General features: G+C 35.8%; 2 protein-coding genes across 6 annotated transcripts; both read right to left on the bottom strand.

Annotated features, from left to right (window-relative positions):
- Window positions 1–3780: 3780 nt before the first annotated feature.
- Window positions 3781–7955, bottom strand: LOC124409952 (ATP-dependent zinc metalloprotease YME1L). The gene is made up of 12 exons (XM_046887939.1): window positions 7493–7955; window positions 7225–7353; window positions 6734–7120; window positions 6376–6616; window positions 6019–6113; window positions 5630–5873; window positions 5414–5546; window positions 5091–5328; window positions 4768–5010; window positions 4527–4673; window positions 4291–4452; window positions 3781–4204 (listed from the first exon to the last, which is right to left on the bottom strand). The coding sequence occupies exons 1-12, from the start codon at window positions 7517–7519 to the stop codon at window positions 4019–4021; spliced, it is 2232 nt and encodes a 743-aa protein (XP_046743895.1). The 5' UTR covers window positions 7520–7955; the 3' UTR covers window positions 3781–4018.
- Window positions 7956–9354: 1399 nt separating this feature from the next.
- Window positions 9355–16786, bottom strand: LOC124409951. 5 transcript variants are annotated; one of them, XM_046887936.1, is made up of 11 exons: window positions 16269–16786; window positions 12872–15899; window positions 11694–11981; window positions 11387–11530; window positions 11119–11322; window positions 10799–10940; window positions 10693–10716; window positions 10418–10543; window positions 9985–10299; window positions 9804–9909; window positions 9355–9698 (listed from the first exon to the last, which is right to left on the bottom strand). In XM_046887936.1, exons 2-11 carry the CDS (start codon window positions 15857–15859, stop codon window positions 9527–9529), a joined length of 4509 nt encoding a protein of 1502 aa, XP_046743892.1. In that variant the 5' UTR covers window positions 15860–15899; window positions 16269–16786; the 3' UTR covers window positions 9355–9526. The 5 variants fall into 5 exon arrangements, with proteins under 5 accessions (XP_046743892.1, XP_046743890.1, XP_046743891.1 ...); XM_046887934.1 differs by having other exon boundaries at window positions 10406–10543; window positions 16269–16785; XM_046887935.1 differs by having other exon boundaries at window positions 10406–10543; window positions 16388–16785.
- Window positions 16787–17382: the final 596 nt, after the last annotated feature.

Below are 17382 nucleotides of genomic sequence, written 5' to 3'. Positions count from 1 at the left end.
TGTGGGCTTTTGAAATATAAGAGAGTTTTGAGATTCGGTGTTTTTTTTTTTTTTTTTTTTTTTTTTGTTACTATGTTAAGTCAGAAGTATGAACACTGTTCTCAAACATCAAATTGATTTTTTCAGTCAATTTTAGCATAAGAAAAAAAATGGACTGATGTGAATAGGGGAGTTTTAAGGTGAAATTGACTGCTTTAGGATACATTTAGGGGAAACTTTCAGTTTTAGAGAGCTTATAGAGGAAGGAAACAAACCAGGGTACTTTTAGGGAAATAGGGGACCCACTGTGTAGTCTGAGCTTGACATCGAATGTCGGTAGTACCAGTTATTCTAATTGAAAATTGTAGATAATAGTAGATACTGAGTTTTTCTTCCTGTATCACAACCCTAAAAAATATACCAAGTAATATTCCAGGGTTTAAATTTTCATTTTACTTCATCTGATGAACTAAATAAACCTTTTGCTTTCAGGGACTAGAAATTTTTCAATCAATTTTAATCTCACTTAAATTATAAAATATACAAATAGAGGACGGAGAGATCTTTCGTTTCCATTATACTCGAAAACCCTGTAAAATTTATCTTTAAAAGATGCAAAGTATTAAATTAACAAGGAATGGTGCTGGATATAGTTTTGAAAATGAATATCCATTGAAGAAAGCGTATCTTTGAGATAGTGAGAAATTATATGACTATTGGGATCAATTACGGTTGTTACGAAGAATAATTAACGAATGTATGTACGTGCGTTTACTTGCATATTTTGTTTACATGGTCGCAATAGTGGTTTGTATCAGTCGCAATAACGTTAAAACGACAACGATGATCCATTTTCTAGACCAATATTTGTCCACGTGGTACTAAAAAATTGTAGAAGTGAAAATCTTTTACAAATAATTGTCAACCTCAGGCATTAATATATTGTTATTATGGTCATAGAATATTGCATAAAATAATTAAACCATCAAGGTACAGGAAATGTATTTATGACATGCTTTCGATAATGATATCTACTCTCTCTTTGTTAATGTGAACATGAGAATGAATCGATTTGAGTTAGTAAAAAAAAAAAAACCATTTTTGGTAAGAAATCAGTATTTCAATGATTATTAAAAGTTCATTCGTTATTGTTACTCCTCATGTCGCTATTATGTTTCGTTGAGAAAATTTATTAGTTAGTTGAGATTAATATTGCACATCTTTGAAATTCAAAGTGGAACGATTTGAAAGTAGGATTTAGAGCAGTTCTTTTTTCAAAATGTTTCGCATCGCCTTTGGATCCAATAATAATGAAGATTGCAGCAATCATTAGCACACATGTACATGTTAAGCACAAAGTGCTGAATATATAATTTCGTAAAAGGCATCGATACTCTGTTTTGGTAAACACCCGTGTGAGACTTGAAAACAATTATGCTAGACATAATTATCAGATCTTGCTTTCTGGTTTACGTTCTCTTTCTTTCAGTTCGAGCACGCTGTTTATCTCTCTGCACACGCAAATGCACATACTGAAACACACACATACACGAAGTATCATGTATCACATTGTAGATAATTCAAGGATAATTTTCCAGGATATTCGTAACTGTACAACTGCGTTGTCATATATTTCATTTTCTCCAGTAATCTAGATCGCAAATATATAATTGTTGCGAGATACAAACTCCCCTCCATTACCTATCATCAACATAATAATTGTTAAAACACAACCGCGGAAGAAACGCTTCATAAATATTGTTTACAATAGAATTAATCTGATAGATTGAACAAGCAAAGCAGCTATTTTTGTTTGGTTGTTTCTTCCGTTTGAATGAATTGAGCAGAGTTGAATGTATCAAACCGTACTATGAAACATACCTTAATGTTACTAGCGATAGAAATAAAAATTAAAATTAAAATTGAAAGAAAATAAAACAAATTGAATCGAGATATATAGCTAACAAGTGAAAAGATGATGAAACTAGGTAAACGTCTTGTACGCATAAAATGCGAAGGATGATGTATTGAAATGTTTGGATTTACATAATCCAAAGAAAAATTGTTTAGTAAATATTATAACTCAACAAAATGCGTGAAACGATTTAAAAATCACTTTAAAAATAAAACGAGTGAAAGTTTAACTGCTTCTTTACAAATGTTAATTGTTGAACTTTCATCGTCATTATCGAGTGCACGTGTGACACTAGATTTGAACTCAATTGATGGTCAAGAGCGAGAATCTAATCAGCACGCTTCTTCATCTTTTTACTTTCTTATTTTCATATTTTGAATTAAATATTTTTTCTTGCTAAAGTCTCGGAAGCTATGTATATTTCAATTCTCTCATCATGCTTCTAAAATTTAAAAATTGAATTTAGCTGAATTGAGAATATTATTATTATAAAGAAGTGATCGATCATTATATATGTACAAATTATTTAATAGGACTGAATTTTTTTTCTTTTCAAGTTGTAGGTTTTTATTCTGTCATATTCTCGTTATTACGTTTAATTCTTCTGAAGCAAGTATTTTTAGCTTCTACTATTCTTTTTAAATAATTATAGCATGATGCCAATAATTCATTGACGTCTCAATGCCGGTACCTTCTTTTTCATCGTGTCTGACGATTTTTAGCTATCGATAGTTAAATCGATTTATTATTATTATTATTACTGTATTTTAATTCAACGACCTAGCTTTAACCAGAGGTAATTTTTAATATTTTCGACTAAATATACAGTTATAAGAAAAAAAAAAAAGGAGAAACTTAAATTTAAAAAACTAAACAAAAGAAAAAATATATAAAAAAAATGTGAGGGCAACAAATTCTATAAAATATAATAATGTGATTCCTCCTACAATTAGTTACTTATAAATTTATAATAACTATTTTAATTCGTTAAATTTACAAATTGTATATTTTTTTTCATAAGAGTTGCAAATTTTTACTCGTCCGTCATCATAGATTACAACATTATATTGTTTCTAAGTATAATGAAAAATGTTTCAATATTAGAAGACAGGGTATACTACCTATAATTGCGGCACGCAGTACGTCTGCCAGGGATTGAAAATATATATCTCTTTAATTCAGGGTGTGCTTTTAATTGATATTTGGAATAAACAATTAGTTGCACTTTCAACAATTACCCTCCCCCCCGCTCAGACCACAATTATTTTACACATTTATCTTTAGAAAACGAAAATTCCCCTAAAGACGATCATATGTTCCTTAATTCTTAAGCAAATCAATCCTTTGCGATGAAACAACAGTGAAAATAAACCTTAATAAAACAATAAATTTAGATATATATATCAAAAATTTCTAAATCGAGAGTCTCTTCATTTCTCTGCCTAACCCTTTTTATTTTCCAAAAGTTCAGAATACTCGTGAAGGTAATGAAAAGTTTTGGAATATCATGGAAAAATTTCATTCACAGATCAAAAAATCCGATTCTATAAATATTGAATTCTATGAGGAAGAGTTTGTCAGTTAAAAAAAAATTGTATTCAACGCGTCACAACAACGTACTATCTCACGAAAGTGCCAAAGCTGCTTGGCACCGAGTAAAAAAACTCTAAGATTATTCATGCTTACTATCTGTCTACTTCTTCGGTAACGTACTACAAATATATATTGGTTAAAATTCTTCTCTTCCTGAAAATAACATTCTGTAAAAGTAAGGTAAAGCGCATTTCAAACAGACTCAATGAACTTGGCTCCACTTGGTTTCTATAGATTTACCAAATCCATGTGGTTTTCAACATATTTTATGTACAATATAATACCATACTTTCTAGGATACGTTTATTTGTTTATTGACGGACAACGCTCGAAACGTTGCTTAGTCCGGTAACAATTGTTCATGATACAAGTTCAAAAATTCCCTCAAAGATATTGACAGAGCGTAAGTGAATGACTAACGAATCATGAAAAATACAGTAAAGATCTAGCACGTTGGAGCTGAGTGAAGAAAAAAAAGAAATAAAAATTCAATTTCTGTACAATATTTTTGTGTACTATTATCCTTTAATATTACTTAACGTTTTTGGGTGACTCAGTTTTAGGTTTTTTGGGCGGTCTTTCTGGACCGTTTTGCCCCTCCATAATGGCCTTTACTTCAGCTGCATCCAACGTTTCGTATTCAAGTAAAGCCTCCGCCAGCTGTTTATGCTCTTTTGCGTGAGCCTTCAGTATCGCTTTGGCACGACCATATGAGTCCTGAAACATGTTTTACAGATGATATGAAGAGAGCAAGAAAGAGAGAGATATTATGACAAGAACAATAAGGAAACATTAAACTCTACCTGCATTATTTTTTTAATCTCCAGATCGATCAATTCTTGTGAATACTCGCTAAATTCGTTGACTGTTATACGAGGTGAATCGTTTCCGGAATACGTTCTTAGTCCAACTTTCTCTGACATCCCCAATTTTTTTACCATACTTACAGCTATGCTCGTGGCCCTCTGAAAAATATATGCAAAATACTTCACTGCGATAACGTACTAAGGAAATCGAAGAACGGAAAACGTCTACTGACTTCCAAATCATTTGATGCACCCGAGGTAACTTTTTCCGCTCCGAAAATTAACTCCTCTGCAGCTCGTCCCCCCATACATGTGTCCATAATAGCGAGCAAATTTTGTTTCGTGGTGTAATACATTTCTTTTTCTGGCAGGTAAGCGGTCTGCAAAATGAAATGAGAAAAGGTAGCGTACAGGATATTTTTTTTGCAAAATGATCAGTTAGCAAAACTTGTAATAGATATCGCGTCAACGCACGTGTCCCAAACTTTCTCCACGGGGAAGAATCGTCACTTTATGCAATGGATAAGCACCCTCGGTGTAATAGGAAACAATCGTGTGACCGGCTTCGTGATAAGCCGTTATGAGGTTACTTTGCTCGTCCGGTATCCTCGTTTTCCGCTCTGATCCCATTAGAATTTTGTCTCTGGCTTGTTCCATGTGTTTCATGCTAACAGAGGTTTCGCCGTCTATAGTTGCGCGCAGAGCAGCCTGGTTTACCTACGAAGAAAAACAGTATATTACTATTATCAGAAATTGGGCTTAACTTTGAAGCAGGGATTTTTTCAAGCAAAACCTACCATGTTTTCTAAGTCGGCCCCAGTAAAGCCAGTCGTTCCTCTTGCCAGTACCTCGACATTGATATCGTGACACAATATTCGCCCAAGATATAGATTGAGAATCTCCACTCGGCCAGTGAAATCAGGAGTTCGGACTGAAACCTCGACATCAAATCGACCCGGGCGCAACAGAGCGGTGTCCAAATCCTCTCGTCGATTTGTGGCTCCCAGAACTATGACTCCTGCATTCTGATGGAAGCTACGTCAGTTTAAAATAGAATGTAATTAATTGTTGTGGACGTCGTTTAGTATCGGGAATTATTAATTCATCAAGAAGCGCTTACCCATCCATTTCTGTAAGCAACTGATTAATGGTCTGGTTTGCGTAAGGGTGAAGGAAGGAACTCGTCCTCTTTGCTCCTACCGAATCGATCTCGTCAATGAACACAACACAGGGAGCCCTTTCTTTCGCCGCCTCTGAAATATTTAATTGGTGGCACTGAACAGTAATGAATGGTCAGTTCTAAGTACTTGGTTTGAATCTCCATTTCATTACTCACTGAATAAGTCTCTGACTCTCTTGGCACCTTGACCAACAAGAAGTTCATCAAACTCGGGACCGGCTGCATGAAAAAAGGGAACTCCAGCTTCTCCAGCAACTGCGCGAGCCAGCAGAGTTTTTCCTGTGCCCGGGGGTCCAACGAGCAGAACTCCTTTGGGCAGTTTGCCTCCGAGTGCCGAGAACTTGTCAGGAGATTTTACGAACTCGACAACATCTTTGAGTTCTTGTTTAGCTTCGTCAGCCTGGTAAAATAGTAGGGAAAACCGATCAGAATAGCAAATAAATAGATCATCAAACGTTGTCTCAATGAAAACTTTTGTTTTTAACCAAGCTACTAAATTACCACATTATTTTAATGATTCGAAAGCTTATTCACGAGTACCTTACCCCCTTGACGTCGTTAAAAGTGACGTTGATGTCATCGGCACTGACTTCGATCTGATTTCCCAGTGGAAATCTAAACATGCTACCGCTGGTACTTACTGAAATGACAAATACGTCATTCATGTTCATGACAATGAATTCAAATCTTTTCAATAGAGGTAAATATGAGGAATAAATACACATTTGTGCATTCCAATATACCGATTCTCAGATGTTTCAGTCAAAAATTCGAGACTTATCATTACATAAAAATATAAGACAACAGATAACATAGAGGAAAATAAGCAATAAATTTTAAACAATATATGTAATTACTGCAGCAAAATCAATGATTAATTCTGTGAAATAAATATTACGCACCCTGAAGTAGCAATCCAGCCGTAAGAATAAATGTAATCAATGTCAAATATTGTAATACTTTGATCCATTTTTTAGGACGCGTAGGATGGATTCGCAAATTTTTTGCCAAGTAGCCTTCGACGAATGCGACTTTAATACGCTGTTGTTCGCTTGTAGTAAGCGGTGTATCATTAAGCAAAGTTCGCAGGTTATCCACCTGCGATAACTCAATCGTGCCACCAGGTACTTGGACCTTCTCAACCTGAGGTATGAAAATAAAATATTGCAAGTTTTCATGATTCTAAAAATTCCATACTCGTCATATTTAATCACGAGAATTTTTATTCTATCTAGATAGACAAAAGTGTCAATCTCAAACCTGATAATCCACTGTAGACCTTCCCATCCATCGTCTGATTCTGGCTGAAAGACCAGGATTGCGGTCCAATTCAGCCTTGATATTATGTTCAGTTTTAAATCCTCGAGTAATGGTATTTAAGCAGAATGGCGCCGTTGTACACAGATTATGCTTATACTGGTATGGATTTTGTTGATAGTTGAAGCTTATCCTTTTGTTTTCGTCAAAACTGTTGCCCGATGTATAAGAGATCCTCCATTTATTACTATCGCTTTTAAATCTGGCACTAGTGCCGTTTGAAATTTTTGATAAAATTTCCAATAATTCATTTCTATTTACTTGGAGAACAGTGCCCAAATGTTGCGGGTTTATTTTCTTCACTGGGAATTCGGTGCAGTTCGTAGCCGCCTGATAGAAGAATGAATCCATTTGAAAAATAAACAATTCCTTGACATCGTTAACAATGACATCATGTCACCCACGATAAGCATAATAACGACACATAGCTTTACCTCGACGAGGCTCTCATAGCAAATGGCGTTTCTCTCATTGTTGCGCTTTTCATTGCCCTTAGCTCCAACCGCTAGGCCACGACGTCGAGGAGTACAAGCCGCTGTCAATTGAGTGAGGTGAAAGAGCACCTGGAAGTAATTTAAGATAATACATAGGTTAGGAACGAAGGTTGAGATCCGATGAATAGAGAAGACGATGGTATCTCATTAAACTGTTAATAATTTTGGAAGCGGGGAACTGGCAAGATAGTGAGGTAGGAATGGTTACCTGGTTGTGAGACTGTAGCGAAATCATGGAAGACCTTTTGGTGTTATTCTTCTTTTTAAAGATAAAAAATGTGAGTAGGGGGTATAACGTAGTAGACGAGTGACAGGGAGAACGATCTCAAAAGTATCTTGTGCTACTTCTGCCCTCCTCTTCTTGATATATCTATTATATAGTTATGTGTCGTTTATTTTCGTACGACTATCTAGGTTCTTTCCGGAGCGAAACTGCCACAATGTCAAATCTAAGGCAATTTTTACAGCTGGTATTCTGTGCATGAAACGTTGAGGGACTGAGGCATCGAAGATCAACTTTTCGTCGGTTTCGACTCCACGATGTTGTGATAGCGACGTACCGCAGTGCCACCATTACGTGTGCACGAACTACTCCCGCGATTCAAATCTAATCAGGGGTTGAATGTGGGTAACATACGCTCACGTAGGTTACAGACCGATCGAAACATCGGTTTTCGTTAATCGATTACTTTTCCACGTATTTTTTTGTTCAATTTTGTTTCCATGCTAAATTTCAGCCATATTTTTTTTTCCAATTTGACATTGCAAAGTTCATTTCATTAAAACAATTACCGATCGACCAGAAATTCTGATTTTAACAAAATGACCGCCAATTAGCCTCACTGACGTACGTGCACCGACGTCAAGCATAAACTATGAAGGGTACATAGAGGGTACCTCTACCATACATAACCTATATAGCGAGTATATGATTCTTAGAGCATATACAGTATGCTCTAAGATATGATTGCGTTGTTTTATTAGTAGCGTTAACGTACGACCTGGCGTTAGCACATACAATTAGAGCAACTTAGAGCATATACAGTAATATGCTCTGAGGCGTTTGCACAACGTCGATCGAAATTCAAATCAATTTAAGTCATGGACATAGGAATTCCTATATCAATGATCTAAGTGTAGAAACATGAAATAAGTTTTTCGAGGCAGGCATAAAATATTCAGCCGTCGTGGATACATTTATAGTATTATTTATTTCCTAAAGCTCTCATGTTTTGGTTTATATAGGTACATGTATGTATGATATGTATACATACATAAGCACACATATTATATACATACACATGTATACACACATATGTGTGTGTGTATGTATATTATGTTTTGACGTTCAGCAATATTTTTCTTCACCTCACGTAATAAAAATATAGCTGTTATTTGAAAATATATTTCTCTTAATAAAATATGGAATGGAAATTATAATATATTAAGCAACATTATATTATACTATACATTATGTAGGACTTTGACTCCGAATCATATTCTCATCGTTACTCAGGTACACAAGAAGCGGAGCTACTGAAGTAACGATTTTGTAATCACGTCAAATTTTCAATAATATATGAATCAATTATTATTTATTGTGCGCGGCGATGATTTACTTGAATGATTGGTCTCGTCAAAAAGTCTGACCCTAAAATTTTCCATTTGAAATAAATTTTGAAGTCGGAGACTAAGACTCTCGCTTCTTTCGAAATTGAATCATCTTTTGAATACTTTTTTACTGTACATACATACTGATAGTCTTACGCAATCGATTCAAAATCATAGCTAGTCGTAGAATGGTATTATAGTTTTTATATACTCGTTTAAAACACGGAAAGAGATAACTATTTACAAACAATATACGTATATATACGTACAGGTGTTACTATACATGCAATCATCAAACTATGTAGTAGAAAGATTTACGGAGATATTAACAAGAAATTCTTTTGTTAAATTCTATTCGAAATATGCCTTTTTCCACGTGAGTATTAATTTTTGTTTATATGTAATATTTTCCTCCGTTCCTTTGATCTAATTCGATAACGGTTTTCTAAGTTGTTTTTCTTTTTACATAAATAACGCAAGCTATATTATCAAACTTTATACTTTAGAATATTGAAAACTTAACAAATGATTGTTTCACGGTATAAATGAACCGGACGTCTTTTTATCTTACAACATGATCCGCAAGAATTATAGTTAATTTATTATTGCAGATTCTTCTGTCGACCATCTGTCATTTGAATATTTTATCGTACTCTGACAGCAGACATTCGATGACCAAATTTTGCTGCATAAGATCTAATGCCATATTTGCACTTTCAACTCTAGGCCACATCAATGTTGGCCCAAATACTATTGCCAAATTTGGTATATGCATGCGGTTATACTTCTGGTACGAAGTCACCCTAGAAAGAAAGATAGAATAGATACAGTAAAATAAAATGTAGCCGTACAGCATTTTGTTATGTACTCATGATATGTAGAAAACAAATTAAAAGTTTTTCACTCACTTCAATAAATGTTGCAGCAATAGTTGTAAGGTGTCGTAATGCGGCTGAGAAAGCGCCTGAGCAATCTCCCTAAAGACTTGAATTTTTTCTGATTTCTTCTTAGACACTGAAGTAAAGAATTGATGAATTACAATTTAAAAAATTTTGATAAAAATCATTCCGTGATTATCAAGTTACTTACTACTTGCCCTCAGAGCTCTTTCAAAAAATTCATAGGGAATAAGCGGCTCTTTCAATTCACGGAAAAATAATTTCAAAGCTCCTGTCAGTACGTGGACGTCTTCCTCCTGTGCCAAGATATCGAAATTGTTTTGGTCTACTTGCAAACGAATTTTTTGAATTTGACTTAAATTCCCGCTTGCTCTGTATAATCCGTCAGCTTTCATATTTTCCAGATTGCTTTCCAATATTTCGATGCAAGATTTCACAAATCTAGGCACCATTGGCGGCTCCCGCGAGCAAACGTCTTTCAAATATGAGCCAAACGCCGGTTCGTCTGAAGAAAACAATTATCATGTATGCATAAAAAGAAAGTGAGAGCAGAAGATGATGCTTTTTTAACAATTATTTGTCAAGCGTAGAGAACTAGGTAATTTAAATACCTTTGTATATACCGTTCTTGACGAGAGAATCCATTGTTGGTCTCCTTTGAAAGAAGCGTTTTAACTTTGCTTTTATTTTTGTTTGACGTTCAGCTGAGGATCCACTGAGATCTTCAGTCGAGCCATCGATCTTTTTAACTGTGTGTACGAAATTATACATTGTGGATAAGGGTGTTCAGGTTGTTATTAATAATCTGAATACATGCATCGGACCAATTTTCAATCGCGATAACCAATTCAATCACCGCATCAATGTCTTTGTTTCGTTTTCTTATTGTAATACTTACAAACGCTAGCGATATTGCCAATTGCTGCGTGCACAATACAATTGTTAAATTTAGATCTTTTTGTATTTATTTTTTGTCAAATAATGCGAAACAAATATTTACTTACTTTTAACAGATCTTGCTCGTCCAATTTTTGGGACAACTTTACTCTCATCGATAGAATTAACGCTCAGAAATTGTTTACTCTTGGTATCTCGCGGTCGCTCTAAGCTGGGAGGCAACAGTATTTGAGCTTCAAGACCAGAGGGCTGAAATAATAAGATGGAAAACTAGTCGAACAGTCATTTTTTTTCATTCTAACGAATAACAATACTTTACATATTTGATTTGATAAGCTGTTGCGATCAAAAAAATAAAAAATGTTTCAGACAAGTAAGGATAAGGGAAATGCACCGAGCAATTAGGAGAATAAGTGTCAGAACTTACGAGATTGTGGATCACGTCATATATTTCTTTGTACCATTCGTTTGCGACTGTGGCATTGTCGCTTTGAATTAAAACTTGTAGACCAAGTATAGTGCTGATAATGTAAACATTTTTTCTACTGCTCACTTTGTCATCAGGTTCTATAATGGCGCCGTTAAGGTCCACAGATATATCTGGCTTTGCTGCTGCCGATTGCCCTGATTTCTGTGACGTGATTTTAATCGAAATGATTAATCTTTTCATCAAAATTTAACTTTATTTTCCTTACCATAGCAGAAAAGCTTTTAGCATCTTTGAAGAACAACAAGAACAATTCCGACAACACAACGTATGATGTGCTCCAATGTTTCCTCAACTTTTTACCATTTTCAGTTATCTTTGTTCTCTGTAACGTTCCCTCCTTAAGAATGCACTGAAAACGAATCACAGTATATATAGAAATAAATTACGCACTATAAAAAAGTTTTGCATCAAAAATTTTTCATCAATATTATTATCATTGTTATTATTGTCAATATTATTTGTTTATCAAAATCAATGTGCTGCTGAATTTGTTTGCACTGTTCAAACTTTACCATATTTCCATCGAATAACTGCGGCCAATCATGTGAAAGTGATCCCGACCGACGTGCGGCATGTTCTTTTTTCGTTGGTCTTTGATTTCCCACGAGCAAACTGCGAGCTTTTCCAATTCGGAGTTTTTCACTGGCTGAATTGTTCCTGAGCTCAATATTGTCATGATTTCCCTCCGCATTTCTTAAGGTTGGCTCGGTAGCTGGCATGCTGGGAAGTATCCACGATGATTCGTTGCTGTTTTCTTCAAAAAAGTATATTTTACCTTCTGCGTCATTGGATGAGAACCACTGGGGACACAAAATTGCGTTATGTTTAAATCATTGCTCGTTGTATAATACCGAATGAAAGGAAAGTTTGCATAAGCAGAACAATGGTTACTTGGGTGGAAACCAAGCAGAAAGTTCATATAATTGAAAAGTTTTCCTCATGGAAAACTGCAGAGGGATTTATAACTAACTTATGGTCAAAGGTGGAAGTTCCCTCTCCTCTATAATTACCTCAGTCATATTGTACTCGAGATTCGAATGCACAAGATCGCAGTAATCACTGGCACACTGAAATCTAATTTCTCTTAACCAATCGAAAGTAGAGAACATCGTTTTCATACAGACGCGTTCAAAGTTTGCAAACATTTTATTCTCTAACTTAGTCGGCATCCATTTGTAACTTGGCCGATTTGTTTCATTCGAAGTAAGTTCTACTTTTAACTGAACACCACTAGACCTGTCTTTTTCAGTACCCTGAATCATTCTACTACAAAACACGCAAAATTCCCCGTCAATTCTAACAACGCCACATGCCATTTACTCTTTGACTGTAATTTGACTTCTTCTACTTTACTGTCTTATCATTATCATCATTACATATGCAGCGTTTCTTGTCTGTGTGACCACATCCTTTCGTGGTCGAGTTCTTATACCTAAGCACGTCAGCGGTATGTTTTACGTCTTCCACATAATTATGACCAAGTTATGAATTGAGGAAGAATGAACATTTAATGAATCTGATTACCGAACTTGTTCGTTAATTTCGAACATTCAGAAAAATTTCAACCTGGCCCAACCCCATCAATAAAAGTATACAATCTCTTTACAAGTTTGAAAACTAAGAAAATTTTACTGTATAAGTTTACTATCGTCGAGAGTGAATAAACATAGAAATACTGCAAAATTCTCACCTTCTCTCCCCGTGTATTAACAAAGCACATTTGTTTTGACTGTTGATCGTATTCTTGGGTCCATCCTGGCGGTAGATTAACAAAATTTTCTCTTTCACGATCTATGGTAACAGGACTCGAGGTGTTGGAAACTTCAGACAAAGCGTAAACCTCGGATTCTGATTGACTAAAAAGTGCTTCCGAACTAATATTCGAGCTAAGTATTTGCTCGTCGGATATGCTTCTATCAATGACGGGCAAGCTCTCGGAGCTGACGACAAGTTTGGAGTTGATTTTGCTATCCGAGCTAAATGCCGAGCGTTCGTTCCTGTTTATGGAACTCTTTGGAAATGCTTTGTAATGGAGATACTCATCCGAGCCGCTGTCAGATGTGCATAACAAATTTTTAAAGCTTACAGCGGTGCTCTTGTTGGCGTCAAACACTTTTAGATTGGTAAAATCTTCGTTCAAATTTTCATAACTCCTTGATATCGACGGTGGCAGGACTTGAACACTAGGTTGCACGCCTTGATGCGATTGAGGCGATTCATCTCTGACACTTTCTCGGACATCTTTTATCAGCTGGATTTTGCGACGACTGGGGATTGGCTTTGCAATGGACTTGTGCAAGGCATTTTGAGCCGCATCTGCTCTGTTTGAAGCTGCCAACGTGTGCTTTAGTTCCCTGTTTACCAACAGTTTAATATTCTCAAGACTCCGGCTTCTTCGTTTAGTCCGCAGTGTCGGTGAAACGCGAGGACGGTATTCGGAACCTTCATGTCTTTGAAAGTGTTTGTAATACTCAGGCACAGCGACACAATTGAAAGTTGCCGACTTTTTTATTTTTCTTCCACCAGGCTTCGTGAAACTTTCCGAGCGCTCATCGTCGAAATTCACATCTTTGGTAACGACTTGACTCTTCTGTTCTTGTTTTGACTTAAAGCTGCCTCTGTAATTCAATTTCGATTTGAAATTTTTCCACATTTCACTATCTTGGTCAACATTTATTAAGTTGTCTTTATTTTCCAATATATCTATCGCTGCGGGTTCGATTGTTTCCGTCTTCGTCGTTACCTCCTTTTGATCAGCATTGCTCTGAGGCAATTTATTTTCGGTTGGCGTAGATTGTTGTGTGTCCCTATCTACAACGGAAGTTCTACTGGCAGGTAAAAATTGGATCTCACTGGCCAGTTTTTCCAGTGATGGCGTCAGCTTTATCTTTGTATCCACGTTTTTTATCTTCAAGTTTAACTGCGGCCGTACCTTAGTTTCGTTTTTCAATTTGTTCAAAACATTCGAATAACTTGGCTTCTCAAATTTATCCAAATTATCACTACTCTCCGATTTAAACAGCTGTGAATTCTGCTGATAAGACAATACGTAATGCTCTTTATCAGCAGATAAAGTTGCTTTCCTATCACTCCCTTCATCCCTGACATCAATCCGCATTCTTGATTCATCGTTCAGTATGTTTGCTTCCTCGTATTCGTCCCGCCGTTTGGTAAATTTACAAGAGTTATTGATATCAGCTGAACTTGAACAGGCTTCGCTATTTGTTAGTGAAATTGTACTCTTTGGTAATTTTGATTTGTTGAATATAAATTCAGTTTGTGCCAGGTTCTTTGGATTTTTTAAAGGTGGTGTCATGGTTTCTTTCTCTTTACATATTGAAATTTCTTCTAGTTCCCTATGATCTTGAGTTTTGAAGTCTGCTTTCTGGGAATTGAAACCTGCAGAATTCTCGTTTTGGGATGTATGAAGGTCATGAAGTTCTTGAGTGAGCTTTTCAAGTGGATCAAACCCATCTTTAATTTCTATGCTTCTCAACACAAAATTAGAGGCATTATCATCTACTCGTTCTTTGCGAATCTGGGTCAATTCGCTCATCAGCTCTTCAACAGCCCATGACTTCCGTTTGTCATTCAAAATTCTCATTGCATTCTCAGAATAATCAAATGTGCTGCCACTGCCCTGCAGGGACGGAGAAATTGAAGACGTTGTCACTTTATTACCAGCAGAAATCGGTGAGCTGGGCTTCTTCTCAGTATTTGGTTTCACCAGGCGACGATCAGTGTTGTTATTATTGGATCTTTTCATCACAAAGTTCTTCTGTACAGATAAATTTGACTCTTCTGTAGAAGGTCTTGATCTTGGACCATGTTTATTCAACGAAAAATCTGAATTAACACTGCTGCAGTCAGCAATAGACTCCGTGCAACTTGTAGAATCTGTAGGATTCATCGCAGACTTTTGGCAATAGGAAATACTGTGGAGAATTTGCTGTTGGGGTGGATTTTGGTACTCAAATAAAGTGCGGTCAGATTCTTTAACTTTTTTTGGTGAATATATAGGATTATTTGAAGCTGGTGACGATTTTCCATCAACATTTTCCATCACCGTGCGTACAACATCTCTTGTTTGAGAGTTTCTAGCTGATATATTATGTGAAGATGTATCTTGTGACACATGAATACTGCTGGAAATCTTTCTGACGACATTTCTGAAGCGTTCCAAACTTTTCTTTTCATTTTTAATTTCATTGCTTTTCTCACTTCCTCGAAGGTTCAACTTCTGTTGTACAATTCGATTTCTGATCTCCTTCATCCCTGCATCCTCCAAATTGTCCAATCTATTATACTCTTCTAAATTTTCGGGACTTCCCGACGTATCTGGCATCATCTTAACGGTAGTCGAAAGCCAATTCTCCACATTTCTTCGTCTGGCTAAATGATCTCTCGGAGTGGTTTGGAATATTGTTTCATGTTTACCAGGGTCTGTATTTTGATTGGGCGACGGAGCACTGCCCAATTCAGTAACGTATGTCACCGGAACATAAAATGACCGCTGTTCCTTATTCCGTATGACTTTCCACCAATCGTTGTTGGTTTTTTGTATAAGATAAAGCTTCTCATCTTTTTTTATAGCAATTTGACGACCGTCGTTAGTTCTGTACTCAAAGTCGTGCTCCACTTTTAGATAGGAAGATTCTTCAACCTTTGCGCCACTCATTTCAATGCAAATTTACATTTTTCCAAGACCCGGTGAGACGCTGTCGAATAAAAGTAGACATAGATCTGAATAAACCATAAATCAATCAATAGAGAATAAATGTTATCATCAGAAAGATATTAATGTATAGAATGTGTTTACATGAGTCTTATATGCATCATTTGAATTTGAGGTTATGCTACACAAAACCTTGGCTATAGGGAGGTGGGGAGTAATTAAGGTATAAAGTCTAAAAATATATACATCGTTTCGAAAATCGAAACGATCGAATAAATGAACAAGAGATAAACGGATAATTACTCGTTTCTAAAGCCAGTGCCATATGTTTGGTAAAATGAGCAGATTTCATCGAATATAAAAAACAAAAAAAATGTATTCATACGTATGCGACAGCTATATTCAAGCTCACCTTGGTGAACATTTTTCGGACAGACGAACGGTGTTTATTATGTTTAATAATTACGTTGGACACCTGCAGTTCATTATTACTTTGTTATCGCTTGACAGGCTCTTATCGCGTAATCATACCTGTCCTCTATCCCGATGCACGCACAACATACGAAATCCGATCGATATGTGCCATTTTCACCGTATGTATGCTGATACTATGTATAATGGCATTTAACACTACTGCACAACAAGTTGGTTAAGGAAGGCCACGCCCCTTTCTCTCCTATGGCATTCACTCGCGTGACGTATCTGTACACATGCAACCGCATCAAACTTTATTGACTTCGTTAATCACATTTGCAACGCCGAAGCAAAGACTATTTTTATCACGATGAGGTATATAGGAAGGAAAGGTATGCGTCATTTGTGACTGACATTTGAAATGTTTAGATTAATGCTTAAGTTTCCCTTCGACTTTCCAATAAGTCATTTGGTTACTCGAAATAAACGCAGCTGCAACTAATCAACAACTGTCCGTGGACGTTTTTCGTCGGACATACATACGATCCCTACGCGCATAGTGTACATTGGTGTACAGTTCTGCGTGTCTACTATGCAAGGTAGAGGTCAAGACAAATATCTGTTTTCAACTGTAAAAGTGTCCGCTAAAAAGCAGCAAATAGTGGTTCAATAAGTCACCAGAATGGCGCTGACAAGTAATAAGGGTTCAATCTGAACCACGGTCTTACATACTTACTTACATACAACTTAGCCATTATAGATGAGGTGAAGTATGTAGAAGAGAAGTAGTTCTAACGGTTCTAATATAGTTGACAGAAGTGCCCTATACATGGTTAACTGCTAGCGTAGTGCAAAGAGATAAAAATATACTCAAATAACCTGAAAACTTACCATAAAACGTTGATGTATGTATGTATAAATAATTATTTGCAAAATTTTTCTGTCGCGATAATTTTTTGATTAAAAATTTTAATACAAACTTTACTCTTTGAATAAATATTTCAATCATAACTATCAAATTTTTTAGCATAAGATTTGATAAATTGGAAAAATAACTTTCTTTGAAAATGTCATTAAAATAAGTTTTTTGAAAACAGCGCCGTCACAAAGCG

This window comes from Diprion similis, chromosome 8 (genome assembly GCF_021155765.1).
Source record: "Diprion similis isolate iyDipSimi1 chromosome 8, iyDipSimi1.1, whole genome shotgun sequence".
NCBI lineage: Eukaryota > Metazoa > Arthropoda > Insecta > Hymenoptera > Diprionidae > Diprion > Diprion similis.
Note: the sequence above shows the minus strand (reverse complement) of the source record. Positions and strands in the feature narration are given on the sequence as shown.

Excerpts from the sequence above, each read along its gene's own strand:
- LOC124409952 (XM_046887939.1), bottom strand. The coding sequence starts at position 7,519 with ATGATTTCGCTACAGTCTCACAACCAG. Across the intron at positions 6,617-6,733 it reads GGTCTACAGTGGATTATCAG|GTTGAGAAGGTCCAAGTACC; the intron begins GTTTGAGATTGA and ends TTCATACCTCAG. Across the intron at positions 5,874-6,018 it reads CTTTTAACGACGTCAAGGGG|GCTGACGAAGCTAAACAAGA; the intron begins GTAAGGTACTCG and ends CTATTTTACCAG.
- LOC124409951 (XM_046887934.1), bottom strand. The coding sequence starts at position 15,859 with ATGAGTGGCGCAAAGGTTGAAGAATCTTCCTATCTAAAAGTGGAGCAC. Across the intron at positions 11,323-11,386 it reads CTAAAAGCTTTTCTGCTATG|AAATCAGGGCAATCGGCAGC; the intron begins GTAAGGAAAATA and ends ATCACGTCACAG. Across the intron at positions 10,941-11,118 it reads ATGACGTGATCCACAATCTC|CCCTCTGGTCTTGAAGCTCA; the intron begins GTAAGTTCTGAC and ends TTATTATTTCAG.